Source organism: Panthera onca, chromosome C1 (assembly GCF_046562875.1).
Source record: "Panthera onca isolate mPanOnc1 chromosome C1, mPanOnc1 haplotype 2, whole genome shotgun sequence".
NCBI lineage: Eukaryota > Metazoa > Chordata > Mammalia > Carnivora > Felidae > Panthera > Panthera onca.
Genome location: NC_138346.1, coordinates 54,757,151 through 54,778,844, shown reverse-complemented (window position 1 = coordinate 54,778,844; position 21,694 = coordinate 54,757,151). Strand labels below are relative to the sequence as shown.

The 21,694-nt window shown below is 36.9% G+C and overlaps 1 protein-coding gene across 4 annotated transcripts in view; it reads right to left on the bottom strand.

Annotated features, from left to right (window-relative positions):
- The window catches only part of CCDC141 (coiled-coil domain containing 141), a 203,580-nt gene extending 183,278 nt beyond the window's left edge, over positions 1–20,302 (bottom strand). For 2 of the 4 annotated variants that reach the window (XM_060621974.3, XM_060621976.3), the window contains exons 1-2: positions 19,826–20,302; positions 17,097–17,219 (exon numbers count right to left, since the gene is read on the bottom strand). In XM_060621974.3, coding sequence (XP_060477957.3) covers positions 17,097–17,219; positions 19,826–19,927 — 225 coding nt within the window. In that variant the 5' untranslated portion in view covers positions 19,928–20,302. The remainder of the gene's footprint in view (positions 1–17,096; positions 17,220–19,825) is intronic. The other 2 variants (XM_060621973.3, XM_060621975.3) reach the window with 1 other exon arrangement.
- Between the last annotated feature and the right edge of the window lie 1,392 nt (positions 20,303–21,694).

The following is a 21,694-nucleotide window of genomic DNA, read 5'->3' as shown; positions in this document are numbered from 1 at the left end:
ATGATTTAGGCTCCCAAACTCTTAAATGAATTTAGACCAAAATTATCCAGATAATACCTTAATATGTGCCAACACAATCTCTGCCCAGAGGAAGCTTGCACTCTTATGAGAACTGCATACATATGTAAAAAAATTAAGCAAACTAATGTTAGAAGTGATACTAAATTTTGAGCAAGAGCCCAGTGGCGCTGCAGGTTGCAAATTGCCCTATTTACAGACAGTCTTAACTCATATGGTCTACATAATTACTTTTAACAGGTATCCAAGGCAACTCTGGTGTAAATATTCATAAACTACACTTTAAATACATTCATTATACAGGCTGCACTCAAACAAGTACCACATTAGGGTATAAGTCTTTGCATATATAATGAGGTGCTGATTGAGAAGTGCAATGGAAACACATAGACAGAGATGGCCTAAGATGGGGCCGGAGCTTAAGGAACACTTCCCAGAGGAGGGGGACTTAGCATTCCAAAATGAGGATATCAATAATGTACTCAGAAACTCATCATCCAGCTCAGTTAAAAGAATGATGACACAAATCAGAAAAACTTATAGTATGAATATTTTATCACTTCCACCATTTTCTCTTAGGAGCCCAAATATTCTGTACATTAATAATTGAGTCTCCTTAAAACCCTCAGAACCACTGTGAACAGGAAGAGCAAGGTATGTGAATACCCTTTAAATTATCACTATTTTTTTTTTACCCACTGTCCTTTTATGCATGTTTCTTTTGTTAGTACACAGAGATGACTGGTTCCTAAAGTTATATAATGGGTACATGTATTCATTCCTTCCGTGCCTGATTTATTCACTCATTCTACAAACATTTACTGAATATATATACCAAGAACAGTGGTAGGCCTTACAGATAGAAATATGTTCTAAGTCTGATGAAGAAGCCAAAAATGAAACATATAAGGGTTTTCCATGAAACGGATCTAAAGTAGAGATATATAGGCCACAAATTACAGAAAAGGCTCAAAGGAGAGCATGGTCAATAGCATAAATGGGGAGCCCTCCAGAAAGCTTTCAGAGAGCAATAATAACTTCCTCCCAGTCCAATCTAATGACAAATGCCTCAAACCTGTTGCTGCTTCTAACACTATTCAATACTTCTGTCTCGAAATTCCTTTTCCCCAAACTTTTGTGATGTGTCCCTGAATATTTTTGCCTCTAATTTTGCATGGCCCCTTGTCCCAGTTCCATTGGCAGCACTTCTGTTCAAGCACATTAATGTGATTGTTTAATAGTAGCTGTTTCTTTTGATTTGGGCCACAGCCTCTTATTCCTCATTGTGCATCAGAATTTCTGCCCCAAATCTTAAAAACATACAAGTGTCCCAGCCTTCCTTTGCTTCTTCATGTTTGAAACATGGATATATGAATCCTGTGTTTTCTTTTTAAGCTTCTAGGCAACTCTGATGCCATCCAGGTTTAGCTACCTAATGAGGTCTTCCTTCCTCTTGTCCCATGTGGAGATTGTTTATTTTCATCATTCTCTCTCCCATTGGCTTCCTGAATTGCCTAGAGTTCTAGGCCCGGAAATAATCATCAGACTGAGAATGACCGGAATAGGAAGTTACCATCCCAGACTTCTTCACCAAGGATACCTTGGGATCAAATCCACCATGACCATTTGGAAGCTCAAAACTGCCTCATATTCCCTGGTCCTTGGTCACTTGTGTAAGACCTTCTAGTCATCTATCCTCTTTGTACTCTTACTCTTACTGTTCCTCTATCCTTCCAAATTCACAATTGTATCTCATGGAAATTCAGATTCAGAATAAAATACCCTTCACTAATTCTCATACTCCACTACTTAAGTGAAAGTTTCCCATTTCCCCTAAACCTGGCCTTTCCCAACTTAACAAAAACTTCTCAGTCAGTATCACCCTCTTGCTGCAAATTTATTGGAGAAATGGCTGATTCTTTCTATCTCTGATTCTTCTCTTCACATTCATTCTTTAAACAACTGCAATTTGGTGTTCAGCATCAGTGTTCCCCTGAAACCACTCTAGCAAATGATATCACTAACCTCCAATCTGTCCAATATAAAGAACATTCCAATTCAAAATTGCATCCCTTTTCAAATAGCCAAAACAAGCCTGAAAAAGATAAACCAAACTGGAGGCATCATGATTCCAGATTTCAAGCTATGTTGCAAAGCTGTAGTCATCAAGACAGTGTGGCACAAAAACAGACACATAGATCAATGGAACAGAATAGAAAACCCAGAAATGGAGCCACAGATGTATCAACTAATCTTTGATAAAGTAAGAAAGAATACCCAATGCAAAAAAGACAGCCTCTTCAACAAATGGTGCTGGGAAAACTGGACAGCAACATGCAGAAAAATGAAACTGGACCACTATCTTACACCATACACAAAAATAAATTCAAAATGGATGAAAGACCTAAATGTGACACAGGAAACCATCAAAATCCTAGAGGAGAACACAGGCAGCAACCTCTTTGACCCTGGCCGCAGCAACACCTTTACTAGACACACCGCCAAAGGCAAGGGAAATAAAAGCAAACATGAACTATTGGGACTTCATCAAGATAAAAATCTGTACAGTGAAGGAAACAATCAACATAACTAAAAGGAAACCTTTGGAATGGAAGAAGATATTTGCAAATGACATATCTCATAAAGGGTTAGTATCTAAAATCTATAAAGAACTGATCAAACTCAACACCCAAAAACCAAATAACTCAGTGAATAAATGAGCAGAAGATATGAATAGACACTTTTCCAAAGAAGACATCCAGATGGCTAACAGACACATGAAAAGATGCTCAACACCACTCATCATCATGGAAATACAAATCAAAACCACAATGAGATACCAGCTCAGACCGGTCAGAATGGCTAAAATTATCAATACAAGAAACAACAGGTCTTGGCTAGGATGGAGAGAAAGGGGAACCCTCTTGCAATGTTGGTGGGAATGCAAACTGGTGCATCTACTCTGGAAAACAGTATGAGGTTCCTCAAAAAACTAAACATAGAACTATCTTATGATCCAGAAAATGCACTTTAGATATTTACCCAAAGGATACAAAAATACAGATTTGAAGGGGTACATGCATCCCAATGTTTATAGCAGCATTATCACAATAGCCAAACTATGGAGAGAGCCCAAATGTTCATTGACAGATGAATGGATAAAGAAGATGTGGTATATATATATGGAAATATTAGTCATCAAAAATAATGAAATCTTGCCATTTCCAATGATGTGGATGGAGTCAAATGTATTATGCTAAGTGAAATAAGTCAGAGAAAGACAAATACCATATAATTTCACTCATATGTGGAATTTAAGAAACAAAACTGATAAACATATGGGAAGAGGGGGAAGAGAAGAGAGAGAAACAGACCACAAAACACTCTTAATAATAGAGAACAAATTATGGGTTGACAGAAGGAGATGGGTAGGAGATTGGCTAGAGGGGTGATGGCTACTAAGGAGGACACTTATTGTGATGAGCACTGGGTGTTGTATGTAAGTAATGAATCACTGAATTCTACTCCTGAAACCAATATTGTACTGTATGTAACTCACTAAAATTTAAATAAAAATAAATTAAATTAAATTAAAAATTAAATTAAAAATAAACAATAAACCAAAATGGCACCCTTTTGGCAAGTATGTAACAATAGCAGTGGGACATCTATTTTTCTTATACTATAAGCTTTAAAAGTTTGGGATTATCCTTGATTTTTCCCTTATTCCTTATGTAAAATAAATTATCTGATTCTATAATATTTTATAATTTTTTAATTCATCAAAGTATATTTCTACTATACATAATATATGGTACTGTTACAATACAAATTTTCAAATTTTATTCTCTTTACTCTTACACTCAGAATTCTAAGTTCCAATATCTATTAAAAGCCTCCATATACACCTTATAACCCCAGTGATTTTCCACCCAAGTCCACCCTGCATATTGTTATAAAGGTAATCTTTCTCAAACTTAATTTTTACCCAATATTTCCCCTGCTTTAAGAACCCTCTCTTTGCCACAATCAAATCTAACTGTGTAGCCCAGCATGTACTGCTTTCCAGCCCAAGCTTCCATCATACCAGTTTAGTCTCATCTCTTGACATTTCCTTGCAGGATTCTTCACGTACCATGTGTATCTTTCTTATACTTGTCTCAACAGCTTTGCTAACACCTTTCTCTGATCTGAATATCATTTTGACTCCCAATTCTTGCCCATCACTTCCTTTGAGATTCAAATAAATACTCTCTTCTATTGCGCTGATGACTCTTGCATGAGCCATTTGTCAGTACTTCGTACATAGTTTTCCATATGTTATCTGGCAATGATTACATTTTGAATATTTATCCTACCTCTTTAAATAAAGTGGAGTGGAAGTGACATATAGTGGCATAAACCATTGTAGGACTTGGGCAAAAGCCACTATTGGATTTGTTTTATCATCTGTTAAATGTGAATATTTCCTACCTCACAAAGTTGATGTGAGCATTAAATACCTAATGCATCTATTATGATGGCTGGCACATAGAATATGATCATTAAATAGTAACCATTATTGCATCTGCAACCTTTTCAAGAGGTAGGGATTCTCTTCATTTTGTTAACATGTTATGCCCACAAACCTTTGTGCACCCAGTTCTGAGGTGTGTACACAGATTAGGTCCTATAGCTATATATTGGGTTACTAAGTTAACAATAGAAGTTCTGGCAACTATGGCAAAATCCCATTTGCATTTAGCTAGCTTTTTGAAGAAGTATAATTTGATCAATTAAAAGAAATCTCTCATGATGACAATGAATTGGTCAGGATGGAAATTTCAGAATTGAAAATGTCATTTGGTATTCCTATATTTATTTAATCTTTTCTACAAGCCAGTTGTAAGTCTCAGGCAATAAAGAAAGTTTTTTTGTTCTTAGAAGAAAAAAATCCAGAATGTATAATTTTTGTCTTCCTAATTAATTTTTAACACTTTTTCCAGGTGAATGGCTTAGTTCTGGAAAGTAGGCTTTACCAAAGACTTAAATCTTTACCTCATCTATGTAAGTAACGATATACAGATCATGATTCTTTCTTCTTCAAGCACAAAACATTAGCTGGCAATAAAAATTGGTAGATTGGGGTGCCTGGGTGGCTCAGTTGGTTATGTGTCCTACTCTTGATTTAAGCTCTGGTCATGATCTCATGGTCCTGATGAAATTGAGCCCCTTGTTGGGCTCCGTGCTGAGCGTGGAGCCTAGTTGGGATTCTCTCTCTCTCTCCCTTTCTCTCTGCTCCTCTCTAACATGCACATGCACACTCACTCTCTCTGTCTCAAAATAAATTAATAAAACTTTAAAAAATGCTTATGGAACTTATCTGTTTGAAAAAAACTACTTTTTCAAGTAAAATCAATTGCAATACGCACAAAATACATGCACAAATACATTTATGCACATACATATTTTAAAATATCACACTAGGAAAAATATTCCCACTCCCTCTATGACAGTGTGTAATAACGGTTTTACTAACTGCTTTCATAAATTTCCTATTGGAAATAAACTGGCCTGGTTTTCTTTCATTTCTTGTCTCTGAAAGAGATCTCATTTCACAATTTTCCTTTTCAGGCCTACATATACTGCCTTGGGTATAAGCAGACTTCTCCTGAGCTAAAAAATATAAGTAAAATATTTTGATTCCCAGAAGGTTTATTCTTCTTTATTTTCTAAATCTGCCTCGTACAACATGATATCCACTAGTTATTTGAAATGCGGCTACTTCAAATTGTGATGTGTTATAAGTACAAAAGTACATACTGGATTTTGAAGACTTAATACAAAAAAGATTAAAATGACTCATTCATACTTTTTATAATGATTACATATTAATTGATAATATTTTTGATATGATTGGGTTAATTAAGCATATTATTAAATTAATTTAACTTGTTTCTTTTTACTTTGTTTATTGCGTGAGTTTTGGCAATTTATGGTCTTCAAATAATTGGTTTATTTCCTCTCTGTTGTTGAATTTATCTGCATAGAGTTGTTCAGAGTATTCCCATATCATACTTTTAAATGTCTGTGAGGTTTACGGTGATGCCTTATCTCTCCTGCATTAATACTGGTCATTTTTGTCTTCTCTCTTTTTTCCTCTCTTAGGCCAAAGGCTTATTGATTTCATTGACCTTTTCAAAGAACCATTCATCTCTATTGTTTTCCTGTTCACAATTTCATGGGTTTCTGCTCTTTATTTTTTCCTTCATTCAGCTTGCTTTGGTTTAAATTTGAACTTACTTTTCCAGTTTCATAAGGTGGAAACTTAGAATGTTGAAATGAAACATTTATCCTTTTCTACCAGAAGTATCTTATGCTCTAAAATTTATATATGGCAATTAGAAAATTTAAATTTACGTATGTTGACTTCCTTGTATGGTTTGCATTATATATTTGTACCTATTGCTGCTTTAATAAGTGTAACACACTAGCAGAGAAGTTTTCTTTTTTCCCCCATAACATCAATAAAAGTTCAGTAGCCTATGGGATCACTGAACCAAAGAATCTCAGGTTCTCAGAAAGCAGTGAGCAATAGCCTTGAATGATTTGAGTTTCTCCAAATACAATTATGTAAAAACTTGGTATGTTTGGAGTTGAAACTTAAAATTTTAAGAAGTGTCATATGAAACAACTTGAGAGCTTATAGTTCTTCAGATTTCCTTGCCTACAGACATAGTAATTGGGCTTTTTAAAAAAAAATTTAGAGAGCCATCGATAAAAATATGAGTTATGGAGTTGGAAGGCAAGATTGCTTCTTTTAATTTCACTGGCTTGACTCTGCCTGAAATTTGTGCCACAGAAGCCCCCTTACTGGTCCTCTGCACTGAAACCTGGAGCTTTGGTTTCCTCACTCCACTGTGTACTTCCCACCATTGGGTCTGCAGGACCAGCCAGTGGGGAGAACAGAGGGAGGAAAAAAGCAAGGCAAACCATAAGAGACTCTTAACTATAACAAACAGAGGGGTGATGGGGGGAAGTGAAGGAAAGATGGGCTAAATGGGTGATGAGCATTAAGGAAGGCACTTGTTGGGATAAGCACTGGGTGTTATACATAAGTGATGAATTAATAAATTCTACTCCTGAAACCAATACTACACTAAATGTTAACTAATTTGAATTTAAATAAAGTCCTAAAATATAAAGTTGAAATAAAGTTCTTTAAATAAAGAAAAAAAAAGCAATGTAAATTCACCACAAGCTCTGAGACAATAATTCCTCCGGTCAGAGAGAGGTTTCCCTCTCTCAGAGGTTTAGCATCTGCCTGGTTGCCTCCACTTTCTCCATCATGATTAACTCTAAGGGACTGCCTGGGCTGGGGAAGAAAGAAGAGAAAAACAAAAAGCAAAAACAAAAGCAGGGTATTTCCTCCCTTTCTGTCTGACCCATAGAAGTCCTCTTTTTATTGCTTACACGTGAAAGAGAAGACTTTCCTAGAACCTTTTCTGTGCACATCTGGTGCATACTTGAGGATGTCAACTTGCCTTTGAATCTAAGCTGGGCAATCGTAGAGGGAGAAAAAAACAACACTGCTGGTTTGGTGGTATTTGGAATCCTGATCTCTTTCCTTAATCTACTGACTAGCTCTTACTTTTCAGCATCCTCAGCACACATGCATTCTGCCAGGGTTTGTAGCTGCATTTAATGAAGGCATCATGGAAAGTATTTATTCTATCTTGCCTGGAACTGGAACCAGTATTCCATTTTAAGACAATTTTTTAAGACAAAAATGCGAATCTCATTCAAGTCTCTGAACTTCAAATATGTGGTAGGAGGGAGATAGAGGATACAGGTAATTTGGAAGACTGGGCTAACCACAGAATCAGAAGTTTGCCTTTTATTCTCCTAAGGACTAATAGCTTCATGAATTTGTCATGAGAATGATATAGCCAAGCCATTTGAAAAACTCCTGAGTTTTACACATTTACACATTATATCTAAGACAAAGTCTATATGTAGAAAAGATACATTCTTGGGTAAGTACAATATATATTTGGGCCTTTTCTAGAGCAGAAGGATCTGTTGCCATCTGTATAGAATGCAAAAGGGATATTATTACAGTAACATTTAAGCTAGCTCAGCAGTAATGAGTATTGAGAGTAGGGGTGAGTGGGTCCTGTGCTACCATCTTATCTCTGCCATCCCTTATTGGTGTTTCTTAAACTGTCAAGAGTTTGGTCCTGTCAGTTCAAATCTCAGACCAAGACCCTTTTTGTGATAACTAGTAAGGCTATGGGTTTTACTTTCAATGAAAAATTTTTGTTTGTAGATTTATATTTTAAAGAAGCACTGTTTTCTAAATAACTAATAGCTTGGAGATCACAGGCCTATGATCTCGAAACATGCTAGGTGTGATCCTAACTTTTGGCCCAGATTTCAAATAGGAATGTATTTGGTGACAATTAACAAAGCCAACCAACATTGGGTTAAGCATCTTGTATCACAAGAAGCCTGGGACTCAGCATAATCGTCCACAGGATGAAAGAAGCATAAACAATTAATTTATAAACGTATTCCCTTACTGTTGGACATTGTTTTGTTTCCAATTAAATTATTCCATTAAAAGCATGTGGAAAGATGCTCAATATCATAGCAAAATCACTTTCATATCTATATCTTTACCGGTGCTTTTATTTCTGAGGAGAGATTCAGAGAAGTGAGGTTGCTGAGTCACACAATGTAAGCACTTTACATTTTTAATGCAAGTTTCCAAAATGAGTGTGTCAACCCAAATTCTCACCAATAGTAGGGCAGAATGCCCCTTTCCTCATATTTTCACTCATTAGATATTATAAATATCTTGAATTTTTAATGATATTATTAGGCAAATCATGGTTTATTTTTTATTATTACTTAGTTTTGCTTCTCAGGCTATTACTGCTGTTGAACATCCCTTTTACATGGTTTATTGGCGATTTGCCTCCTGTGAATTGTGTATTTTTTATTGATTTTATTGGTTTATTTGTCTCTCTTATCAATATGAAGGATTGTAACCCTTTGCCTTTCATATAAACTGCAAATATATTCTCCTAGTCTATTGTTTGTGCTTTAAATTGGGCTATGGTGTCTGGAAAACTCATCTTCATTTTCATGACAGCCAATATCACTTTCTCTGTCAAGATTCCCTTGGATTCCCTGTCAGTTAGTCATTCTTTCCACACTATACCCATAATATTTTGTGCATATACCTGTGTGCTGAATTATAACTACAAACCTTTTCCTACTGTTCAAGAAATTATACCAAAATGCTACTCAAATAGAGTAACATTATAATAGATATATTTTTGAATCTGCTTTCAATTTTCGGAAAGCAAATCATTTATAAGCTTCAGAATTTTCTTTTTGCTTATCATTAGTACCATGACACCATCTTTCATTTTAGCGAAACTTAGTTCCACTTCTAAACTGTCTCCCCATGAAAATCTTGCTTTCTTCTTCTTGTCCCTTTTGGTTCATGACTCCTGACTTCAAAATCCCCTTAGGATACCACACTTGCTGTTACCCTCAGTTCTAGTTATATTTTGCTATGTGACAAATTGCTGCCTATTCTAGTGGCCTAAAATAATTGCTTATTTTGCTCACAATCCTCAACTTGAGCAAGGCTCCATGGGGAAGATTTGTCTTTGCTTCACACAGTTCAGCTGGGAAGCGTAACCAAGCCTGAGAATCAATCTACTTCCAAGATGGCTCAGATGGCTCACTCACGTAAGTAGCAAGTTGGTGGCTGTTACCCAAGGTCTCAGCCAGAGTGGTTGCTAGGAGCCTCAGTGCTTCTCCACATGGGCTTCTCTACAGTGCTGCTTGACTTCCTCACAAGTTGGTAAGGTTCCAAGAGTGACTATTTGAAATTACAGAAAGTAAAGGCAGCCAGTCTTTTGATACTTGGTCTGGACACTGGCACAGCATTATCTATGCTGTATTCTTTGAGTCAAAGCAGTCTCAGAGTCTGTTCAGTTTTAAGAGAATGGACACAGACTCCAATTCTCAATGGGAGGAGTGCCAATATATTTATGGCCATCTTTAATCTACCATAATCTACCTGTGTACTGAGTCCTTCTAAAGTTGTCAAAAACGTTGTCAGTATTTGCTATAACCAAGCCATTATCTGTTTTCTACAGAAACAAGGAAGATGCCTCTCTTTCTTGCCAACTCTTTGTCACTTGGTGCCACAGCCAGAGCAATATGGTGAGTGGCTCGTGTTTCCCACAGGCCCTTCAGCTTCTGCCAAGGAGTCAAGCCCAACCTTTACTGCTGAACCAGGGTCAGGGATAAGATAGACTGTCCCCACCCCCAATTTTTTACTCTACAGTCCCTATGCCTACAAAATATTCCACTTTTAGAATTCCTTCCCCTCCACTAAATCAATTCCCATCAACACTTCACTAGGTATTATCACACTCTGAACTGTTGCTTAGCCTGAACTAACAAATTATTTGTGATATTTACAATATTAATGTACCTTAACTCCATGTCTGAAAAGCCTATTGTCATTGACTCTCTGACTTCACTTAAACCAACCTTCTCTTATAAAAACAATATCTTATCACATTGTCCATAGCACTTTCCAATCTAAAGAATGCTATTCAAATTTTATTTCACTCCATACCTCTAAGTACTCACTGGAGCTGACTATCTCAGAAAAGAAATACCCTGTAGACTAGAAAAGTGCCAAGTGAGGTGGGGAAAATCACTAGGAAGTTATACTGCTTCATAATTGTAAGATGGCTTTTTTTGTTTTTTAACAGAAAAAGGTCTCCATTTTCAAAAGTGTAAAAGAAAAATTAAACTGCCTACTAGTTTCTATTCTCCCAGGAATAGTCCTCCAGTGACTTTCTCCAAAATTATCAGTGAAAAATATGACAGGTACTTCACAAGTGTAGAATACTAAGGCACAGATCCCTTTCAGCCATAGAGAAAAAAGAACACTCGTGAACTGTTGGTGGGAATGCAAACTGCTGCAGCCACTGTGGAAAACAGTACAGAGGTTCCTCAAAAAGTTAAAAATAGAACTATAACCAGTAATTGCACAACTGGGTATTCACCCAAAGAATACAAAAACACTAATCAAAAAGATATATGCACCCCAATATTTATTGCAGCTTTATTTACAATAGCTAAATTATGGAAGCAGCCCAAGTGCCTCTTGACAAATAAGGAAGATGTGATATATATATACACATATATACATACAAAATGAAATGTTATTCAGCCATAAAAAATAATGAAATCTTGCCATATGCAACAATATAGATGGAGCTAGAGAGTATAAAGCCAGTAGAGAACGACAAATACCATATGATTTTACTCATATGTGGAATTTAAGAAACAAAACAATCAAAGGGGGAAAAAAAGAGACAAACCGAAAGTAAACTCTTAACTATACACAACAAACAGATGGTTACCAGAGGGGAGTTGGGTGGGGGAAAAGAGTGAAATAGGTAAAGGGGATTAGGAGTACACTTATCTTGATGAGCACTGGGTAATGTATGGAATTGCTGAATCACTATATTGTATACCAGAAACTAATATAACACTGTATGCACTATATGTTAACTATGCTGGAATTAAATTAAAAAAATTTTTTTTTAAGTATTGGAATTTGAATGGTACAAATTAATCTCACCTCTCTACTGTCAAGATTACAAATCAATTGAAAAGTAGACATCAAGGTCAGATACAAATCAAATATCTGCTCTTATCAGGACTAGAAGATGGGTTGATTTGGCTTTTACTTTTTCTTCCTAAAATCTAGTCAATGGGACCTGCCTGTGAAGAGATTTGGGTCTGAGGCACAGACACACATTGAACCACCCTAGAGGGTGAGATGGTGTCCTGCCTCTGCTGGGCAGGGGCTCCCAGCCAGGTCAGCAGCAGCAGAGAGAATAAAGAACATGTAGCCCATGGGCAGTCAGGGTCTGTGCTGAGAGACATTGAGGTTGGCTTCCGCATGGCAGCCACTTTTCCTTCTCTCACCAGTCAGGTAACACAGCACCCCCTCACTCCTGTAGAGAAGAGAAAGGGAGCAGGAGCGATGGGTGGAAGAACTTAGTAGAATTTCTGACAGAGTAAATCTATCAGATTTGTGGGTCTATGGGAAAATAGGGAAAGAGAAAATGAATCTCCTGTATGAAGTAAACATTCAGGGTAAAACACTGCTATGGTGCAGATAATGTAAAATAGTTAGTCCTCTTCTAATACTGTCCTAAAGGGTTCCATCATATTCTCAACATACATGCTATAAATTTTTCTGTAGTGTATAAATACATATAATTAAGTCACACAGATTTACTTTATTAAAATATATTCTTAATAGACCTTATCAGGAAGGTGAAAAGACAACCCACAGAATGGGAGAAAATATTTGCAAATCCTACATCTAACAAGGGATTAATATCCAGAATATATAAATAACTCCTACAACTCAACAACAACAACAAACCAAACAACCTGACTGAAAAATGGGCAAAAGACTTGAATAGACATTTCTCCAAAGAAGATACACATTGTCTAGTAAATACATAAAGAAGCTTAACATCATTAGTCATTAGAGAAATATAAATCAAAAGCACTTCATACCTAGTAGAATGGCTATCATCAAAACACAGAAAATAGCAATTTTGGGGAAGAATGTTGAGAAATTGGAACACTTGTATGTTACTGATGGGAATACAGTATAATGCAGCTGCTGTGGAAAACATTTTGGTATTTCTTCAAAAAGTTAAATATACCCAAAATGACTGAAAACAGGTATTCAGATTCTTGTGTGCCAATGTTCATTGTAGAACTATTCATAATAGTGGAAAAGTGTTAACAACCCAAGTGTCCATAAATATATGAATGGATAAATAAAATGTGGCATATCCATACAATGAAGTATTATTCATTCATAAAAAGGAATGAAGTTCTGATAAATGCTACAAAATTGATGAATCTTGAAAACATTACATGCTAAGTGAAATAAAGCCCAACACAAAGGACAAATATTATCTGATTCCATTTACATGAGGTACCTAAAACAGGCAAATTTGTAGAGGCAGAAAGTAGATTTGAAGTTACCAGAGAAGGGAGCAATTGGAGTCATTGCTTAATAGGTGCATAGTTTGGAGTGAAGGAAAAGTTCAGGAAATAGTGGTGATGGTTGTACAACACTATGTACAACAATTACTAATGTAATTAATGCCATGGAAATAAACACTTAAAATGGTTGAAATTGCAAATTTTACGTTATATATATTTTACCGCAAAAAATTTAAAGACTATATATTCTTAGTAAATAATCAAGTTTACAGCAGAAAATCATGCTATTCCATGTTTAAGGCAAGTTTTAATAAGACTTTTAGCTTTACTACTAATATACTTTGACTATCTCTTATTCATTCATTTCCAGCTAAGTGAATGGAATAGGACAAAAATGAGTATTCATTGTGTGAGGAATTTAGTCATAATCTGGTAACCAATACTTTTATGAGTCAAATCAGAGGTAAAACTTAGTATTTTATACTCCAAAGGGTCATTCTTCACTGAATGCTAATATTGCATATGTATAAATAGACAAGCCAGTGGCCGGAAGTTTTTTTGGTTTGTATCATTCCTTTGGACAATAGCAACGTAGTTAGTTGCAAGACACAGGCTGAGAAGAATATTCTCAGCAATATCCCTAAGGTATTTCCAGTTCCTCTTACCTCCTATAACCACTTAGAAATGTAACGTCGAGAGCAACCATAGGCAGATCTTCACCTGACTTAAATCTGTCTCCTCTTTCCTGAATTTCTTCTTTCTCATTAGAAATAATTTGGGTAAGGTTTGGGAATCTAGATGCCTTTTGGGAGTTAATGTTTTTTCCACATGATTATGCTTTCACCACTGAAAATAGGGAAATATTTTTTCTCTGGACATTCCACTGGAACTAAGTACTATACTGCTGAAAGGAAAATAATATCTTCAGGGTATAAACATTACCAACATTAGAAAAACTCATAAAAATTCTGTGTTTCCAGAAATTTTTCCTTTAGTCTAAATTACTAGGGTTTGAGATAATTTTCAATGGAGGGAAGAAAATTGCTTTTCTATCAAATTAAATATCCAGATTACTCTGATATATCAATTATTAACACAATTGTTATTATTATTATTATTATTATTATTATTATTATTATCTATATATCATTGAATTTGTCCCCCAACATTTTCTTTTTAGTTGTTTGAGGGTAATTGCTTTTATCATAATTTTTCAAATGAAGAACCTGAGACCAGAGAGGCTAACTGTTATGCCCAAATCAAAGTAAGCTCAGTGCTGAAGCTTACACCCTGCCAACACCCCTTAAAGAGCATTTTTCTTTATAATTAGAACAAATTGCAGAATGCTGTGCATAGGAAAAAAACTGGAATGAACATTAAATATTAAATATTATTGGCTTATTGAACTACTAATGTTCTTATCATTCAAAAGCTCACATTAAAACTAACTTGGATCCAAAAATTTTGTGCTACAGGTTAAGTTGTGCCTACACTGACAGCATAATAGCTAATAAATTGATTAAAATTGTGATCTATGTATTTGCAATATGGAATTTACCTTTTTGTTATTTTAAAAAGGCTTTTGTCAGCCAATCTGGAACAGACTTCAGACTCCTTGGTTTCTTTTTTTTAATCAATCCTCCAATATTGGAGGATGATGTTACCATTTAAAATTTCTTGGGGGGGTGGGTGGCTGAGTTGATAGTTATCGGTGGGGTCAGGGAGGGTATAGGAGATAGACATAAAGAGGTCATCATGAAAATGAGGCCTAGGTGAAGCCAAAGGCCTTTTTACCTAAAACCACACGCAGAGAGGGAGAATGGTCCTATGATCCCATGGCACCTTATGGTAAGATCCACAATGGATATGAAGCTTTGATCTATATCCTCTCTCTTCATTTTACAGTTAAAAAGCCTGATGTCCAGAAGGCTAGTCCATAGTCAGAAGACTGGCATTAAAGGACAACAAAACTTTAAAATCTAGAATCACAAGCACCTTCTGAGGGTGGATCCTGTTAAATGGGAAGCCCTTTTCCAGCAGAGCTCCTGAATGGATTTAGGAATAAAAATTTGAGCATAGTTGCTGTGAAGCTGAACTGCTTTGCCTAAGAGAGCACTCCCCCAGGAGTTGTGTGGGCCTGGACAGGAATAGGGTTGGGAGAAAAGAGAGGTAGCCTAAAAGGTCCAGAATTCCATGAGCTTCCCCACCACTCACACTTCATTAATAGACCAGGAAATGCTGGCTGGCATGAATTGTTAATGGGAACTGGGGAAGGGATGTAGTTTCGAGTCCAAGTTAACTTCAGCAGAAACAGCTGGCAGGTGTAGAAGAAGGAGCTGGGGACACAGGAGACCATGAGAAAGTAAACTGCTGGGGATAAGCAGGAATTTTGAGGAAGTGCTGGATTTCCACAATTCGTGGAATTCAGGTTTTTTGTGTAGCAGTAGCAAGACTTTGAATTTTCAGCTGAATTATGCTAGTTAGTGGTATAATTAGTGCTAAAACATAGATCTTTTGATTCCTGGTTCAATGTTCTTTCACATCATAATGTGTTCTTTTCTTATATACAAAGGACTTCCTGGTGGCCAGGGATTTCTCCTTTGAAAGATAGCACAGAGACCAGAGCAAGGAGCTGTCTAAATAGGAAAATAAATTCTGGATTCTAATGGCTCCCTCCTTCAGTACTAATTCTTTCTTCAACTTTCCAGTCTGATATACCCAATTACTTTTACTACTGTCCAATCAGGAAACCACTGTCGGTATATATCAGATGCAGTTTATATCTGCTTCTAAATCTAGGAAGCAAGTATAAAATCCAGCCTAGATGTTCAAAGAAGCCAGTAATATTAAAGTACTAAAAACACAGAGTCATTGCAGGCTGCCTAATCAACCCTCTTTGATCTTAGTGAAGACATTCATTTACCTGCAAGGGCTATTACTCACAGGGCTGGCTGCATCAGAGCTCTGTCCTTAGAAGGGGACACCACTTGGGGTTTAAAGTGACTCTACCTGTCACTGCCTTGAAATTCTTAATAACTTGATTTCCAAATTTGTGTTTTGTAAGTAAAGTTCACTGGGACAACAGAGGAAGTGCTGGAGGATTGGAGTCTTATCTCACATGGGGTTCTGCCTCCTAGGGAAAGTCTCTTTGCTATCCTGTCTGTTCCCCCGCCCTTGTTCAGTGACCTCTGCCATCTGCTTGGTGGGGTCAGGGCACAGTTGGGAAAGGTTGAGATCAGGCCCACACCCTGTGCACTGAGTCATGGCCAGGGCCCAGAACCTGTGAGGCTATGCACTCGCCCAACACGTATCCCATGCCAGAAGGAGCTAGACATTAAATAGTAGATCAAATACAATATGACAGGTCAAGAAAAAGCATTTTCTTGCTTTTTGAACGGAGGTCCACCTTTTTATTTTGCACTGAGCTCCACAAATTATGTAGCTGGCCCTGAATAGATACCTTATCTGGCAATCTCAAGATAATTTTATTTTTAGATTCTGAACTAAATAACCACAATATATATATGGAATAATAACTCTAATCTTACTAAAATTATTATTTGGTTTCAAGAACTCTTAATATTAAATACAAAATCAGATACTTTCAATAGTTCAACAGAGGCAAAATAAGCTTCTATATTATTCTTGCCAGCAGGTATCATTAACAATAAAAAGTTTGGATCTGTTGTTGTGATTTGACAGCATAATGGATGAAATGGAAAAATGATGGAATTTTTTTTTTCACTGAGACAGCCAGGAAAAAAAAAATAATTATTTCTCCACAGTGAAATATTATCACTCCATATTTTCAATCACATTTGGGGAAGGGTTTTAAAAATCTTGCTACTTCTCTCCAATGATGGTATTTGCTCATAAATAACTATAGAGTTTTTCCATTATCTATGTGGCACTATATTAAAATGGCCATAGGCCAGTGATGTCAGAGAAATCAAGAGGAAGTATAAGAAATAGCTTTTTATTTCTTTTTAATTTTGTACCTGCTTCACATTTTAATATCTTACCTTGAGCTTGGCCAAAAGAAGTTCATGATCATGAAGAAGTTTTTTGGTCTCATCTTGACTGCTACCAATTTCTAGAAGATTGGGCTGTGATTCAGCCAACTGAAGTTGTACCCACTTGCCACACTAAAAATAAAAATGAAATAAAATGTACTTTCAATTCCTCTTGTTCCTTCCCTTTTCTCTTTTTTCTTCTTTTCTCTTTTTTCTTTCTTTTTTAGTTTCAGTTATACTGTGAACACTTTATTCTTTTCATAGAAATAGGCCTTATTTAAATTGAAATCTAACAGGTTTAAATTTTTTTTAATGTTTATTCATTTTTGAGAGACAGAGAGAGACGGAGCGCAAGCAGGGGTGGGGCAGAGAGACAGGGAGACACAGAATCTGAAGCAGGCTCCAGGCTCTGAGTTGTCAGCACAGAGCCTGATGTGGGGCTCAAACTCATGAACTGGGAGTTCATGACCTGAGCCCAAGTCGGCTGCTTGGCTGACTGAACCACCCAGGTGCCCCAAAATCTAACAGTTTAAAATAAATCCGTGCACTGTTTTTTTTTTTTTTATTCTTAGGGTAAATTCTTTTGGCATATTGTATTTAAGTTGAAAATTGCCAAATGACGAACACATGCAGTAGATTATTATTGAAAAGCACAAAATTACAGAATTTGTGACACAATTGTACATTCTCTCTCTCACAAGACTTAATACCATAAAAATAGTGAAATTGCACCTGATCAAGCAGGATGCAAACTTCACCAAAGGGGAAAGGTTTTGTAAATGCAATTTAGGCTGATTAGTGTCTTTACCTTGACCCTGCTCGTTCAACTGGAAAGAATAAACAGCAGATGAAGCAACAGACTTTTAACTTATAGTGAAATAAAAACATAACACTTTCCAACTTTTGTTGTTAAGTAACCAATAATGTGGGTATGAAAATGTCAATAAAATTAGATGTGTCTGACAATAGCCATATGAATGCAGCCAGATTGTTTTCCACACTTAGGACACTTCCACTGCTCCAAAATGTAATTCACCACTGCATTTCCTGAGGAATTGCTTTTCTAAGAAGCAACAACTGATGAAGCAAGGGGAACTACTAACAGGCACGTGCACTTGGATAAGCAAATCGCTGAAGAGAAATGAAAAAAAAGAACGTGTGGCCAGTCCAGATCATTAGTGCCTAAGACAGTTTTGAAACAAACCCATACGGATGAGACACAGACACTTCTATTCCTTTCTACTTTGAATAGCTTGAGATTTATTTGATATGGGGCACCAGTGAGTTAAAGAAGTTGTGGAGGGTAATCAGAGGGAACATTCTTAGAAACACAGTCTAATTAAAACAAGTATTTCCAGTGTAATTTTAGGGTTTTTTCCCCTGTACTGTCAATTGACCTCTGATTCTCATATAGTTTATTCCATATACATTCTTCCTCTTCCTGCTCTAAGAAATGTTCCCTGTTTGAGGGAAAGAAAAGTTAGCTTTTTTTAAACAATGAGTTTGCCTCTTTTCCCTCATTGCTGAAATTTATAGTTACTCAAAGCATCATAAAATCACATGCAAACGATCAACTTTTGCTACTTCTGCTCCAGGCTTCTTTTCATGTTCACCTATTGCCTTTGAAAGGACTTGAGGGCAAGGTAGTCAGCAGAGGTGCTGTTTACATGAGGGCCAGGTCTCAAGAGCAATGGAATAATGTTGGTAGGAACACTTTACATTCAGTGCTTCTATAGTGAATCGTATCAAGTATAGTGCTCAGTATCAAGTGCTGCTTTCCTGTTACAAATTTTCATATTAACATAAAGTTTGCAGCAACTACATTAAACTGAAAAGGACTCGGTTCGGGCTTCTAACAAAGGCCAGAAAAATCATTCAACTCAGGCTGGTGAGGTCCTGGAAGTAACTCGCTGGTGAGCACCAGATTGTTTGCCCGGTTTCCTTCATTAAACACTGAATTCCTGAGGTAGTGAACTGTCTAAATGCAAGCAAAATTCTTCAGAGATTTTTGCGGGACATGTTCATAGGAAATAAAAATGATGGATATCTTCTTCAACCTAAAGGCATGTGGCCATCTTTGCAATCAGCAAATTGTTTGACATAAAATATGCAATAGCCTTAAGCCCCAAGTGGCTTCCACCTCCTGCTGTTAAGGGCAAATTTGACACATGCCCTTTGCACCTTCCTTGGCAGGGTCTTCACTCCCCCAAAATGTGTTAAGAATTTTCTAGTGCCTTCCCCATGTCAAAACCAATGCTGTGGAGGGCACATATCAGAGCCTCTTATTAGGTGTTCCCTGCCCTCCATCATGCTCAAAACAGTGCCACTCCCTGTCTCCTGGGACCGACCTCTTCCCTCCTTCATCATATCCACGCTCAAAAAATCACAGACATTTTACTGGTCCACTTGACTCTCCAGCCTGGTAATCATGAACTTGTAGTCATGAGTACCTTGTCTTTCAAAGTCAAACTGAAAGTACATGGCAGAGGTTTCTGATTTTATTTTAATTAAGTTGCCCGCAGATGTTTTCCTACTAACTGAAAGAGAAACTATAGTTAAGTAGCTGAGACTTAGAGGTTTGTTTCTGTTAGTTGCCAATTTAAGAAAGCAGGAAGATGTACTTGCTGTGTTATTTTCTATATGCTGTGTGCTGCCGACTGTGTGGAATGTTCTCTAGGATTATCAACACACAGCACAAAGCCAACAGCCACGGAGAAAAAAGAAAGTTTTTACCTTACCTTTACGACAGCTATAACAATTTTGGAGTCTCCGGCCTGAACAGCTACTGAACTGACTGTCGTCGTAGAAAACTCCACACCGGGACTTCCTCGGCTGGACATGGTACTTCAGAACCAGAATTTATACTCTGGACAGGCTCTGGACAGAAGTGTGTCTGCTGGTCATTTCAGAAGGCAATCACTGGGGTTACTTGGATTCATTCAGGGAAAGAGCTCAGCTTGCACTGATTACTCTGCCAAAAGGAAAGAACAGGAGGTTAAAAATAGACAACCCCATTGAGTTTATCACGAGAGAGAGAGAGAGAGAGAGAGAGAGAGAGAGAGAGAGAATGGGAAAGAATCGCCACACCCCTAGAATGGTAACACTAAGTGCCTGTTATTTTTGCCATTATCTTAAATAGGGAGGGCATTTTCTAAACTCTCTGCCTATCAGCTGATGCTTGATAGCAAATGGAAAAAAAAAAAAATTACATCCTGACAATTCAAATTAGTTTTGCCATTGACTCTATACAGTTACAGTGGACTTTGAAACCAGCCAGTCATGGACCTGAATATTAATCTTTTTAAGATTTTTAAGTCTTCCTTATGCAAAGAAAACCCCCAAAAATGTACTTTAAAAATAAGTTCTAGAATTTGTTTTGGGATTAAGCCACAGAACTGCTTGTAATTTTAGATCAATTTGATTTTCTAAAACTTAATGTCTTTTGTCAAATGAAGTTTATGCAGCATGGTCACATTTTCTCAGAGCTTCATATATCTTAGGAACATTTTAAAAAAATATTTCAATGAGCAGTTATCAATAGATATCTACCATTTCAGGATTTCTCTGTGACTAGTGCACTCCACTGAGCAGCATTTTGAATTCAGTTATCACAACTACCTGGGAGTAATATATCTTGCTATCACCTTTTAATTACAGCACGAAAATGTTTTTTGTTTAATTAAAGAATAACACTGTATATTGTACAAAATTTTTTTTTAAAAAAGGATAACAACATAATTTCAGGTTTGGTTTTCATTCTCCCCCCACCACCTATGCAGCTTCAAATCAGAGCTAAGATCAGCAGATTAATCCTATTGCTAGAAACCCAGCGTGTGCCACAAGTTGTCTGTGGTATTAAACAGCAGCTGTTGGATTCCCTGTCAAAGAACAGCTGAAAATAACACTGAAGTTTAGGTCAGAGGTCAGATGCGAATACATCAGAGATACTGACTCCAAAGCCGCTAGAGCCATTGGAAATCTCTGGGACAAAGCCAGAATGGAGGATATAGCAATAAACAGAGTGAAACAGAGTCTGCTCACTGTTTAAACCTTTAGCTCATTTCAAAAGCATGCTCAGGTTCAGGCCTAATGTTGAGAAGACTGACTCAGAGCCATTGCTTTGTTTTGTTAAGGTTCGTGATAATATTCTTGAGTCAAAGTGGGGAAGTGCTTTCACATATACTTTGGTGTTCAGCAGTTATTTTTGTTTCTCAGGACGTGTCATGGCTGCTCTGCAATTATGTAGCCATGACCCAGGTCTCTGGTCTCAGCATCTGCCTGCTGGCCAGCAAAACGGAAACCACGCCTGGATCCCAGGTGCTGGGATCCACAAATTTGTCTGACACCATGAAGGGTGCAGCTGGAACAAGCTTGGGAGAGTAGATACCAAGAGATGCCATGATGTCGAAAATATAAATGATTTCATTTCACGGCAGAGATGGAGAACCAACCTGAACTCTTTGTTGAGTTTGCCTCAGTGTCAAAGGCAGGTTCCTTCCACTTGAGCAGATAGTCCAAACAAACCAAAACAAACAGAGAAAAACCAGTTTTCCACTAATTGCCCTCAAGAAAAACCAAGAGTTGACAACTGTATCACATAATACCCA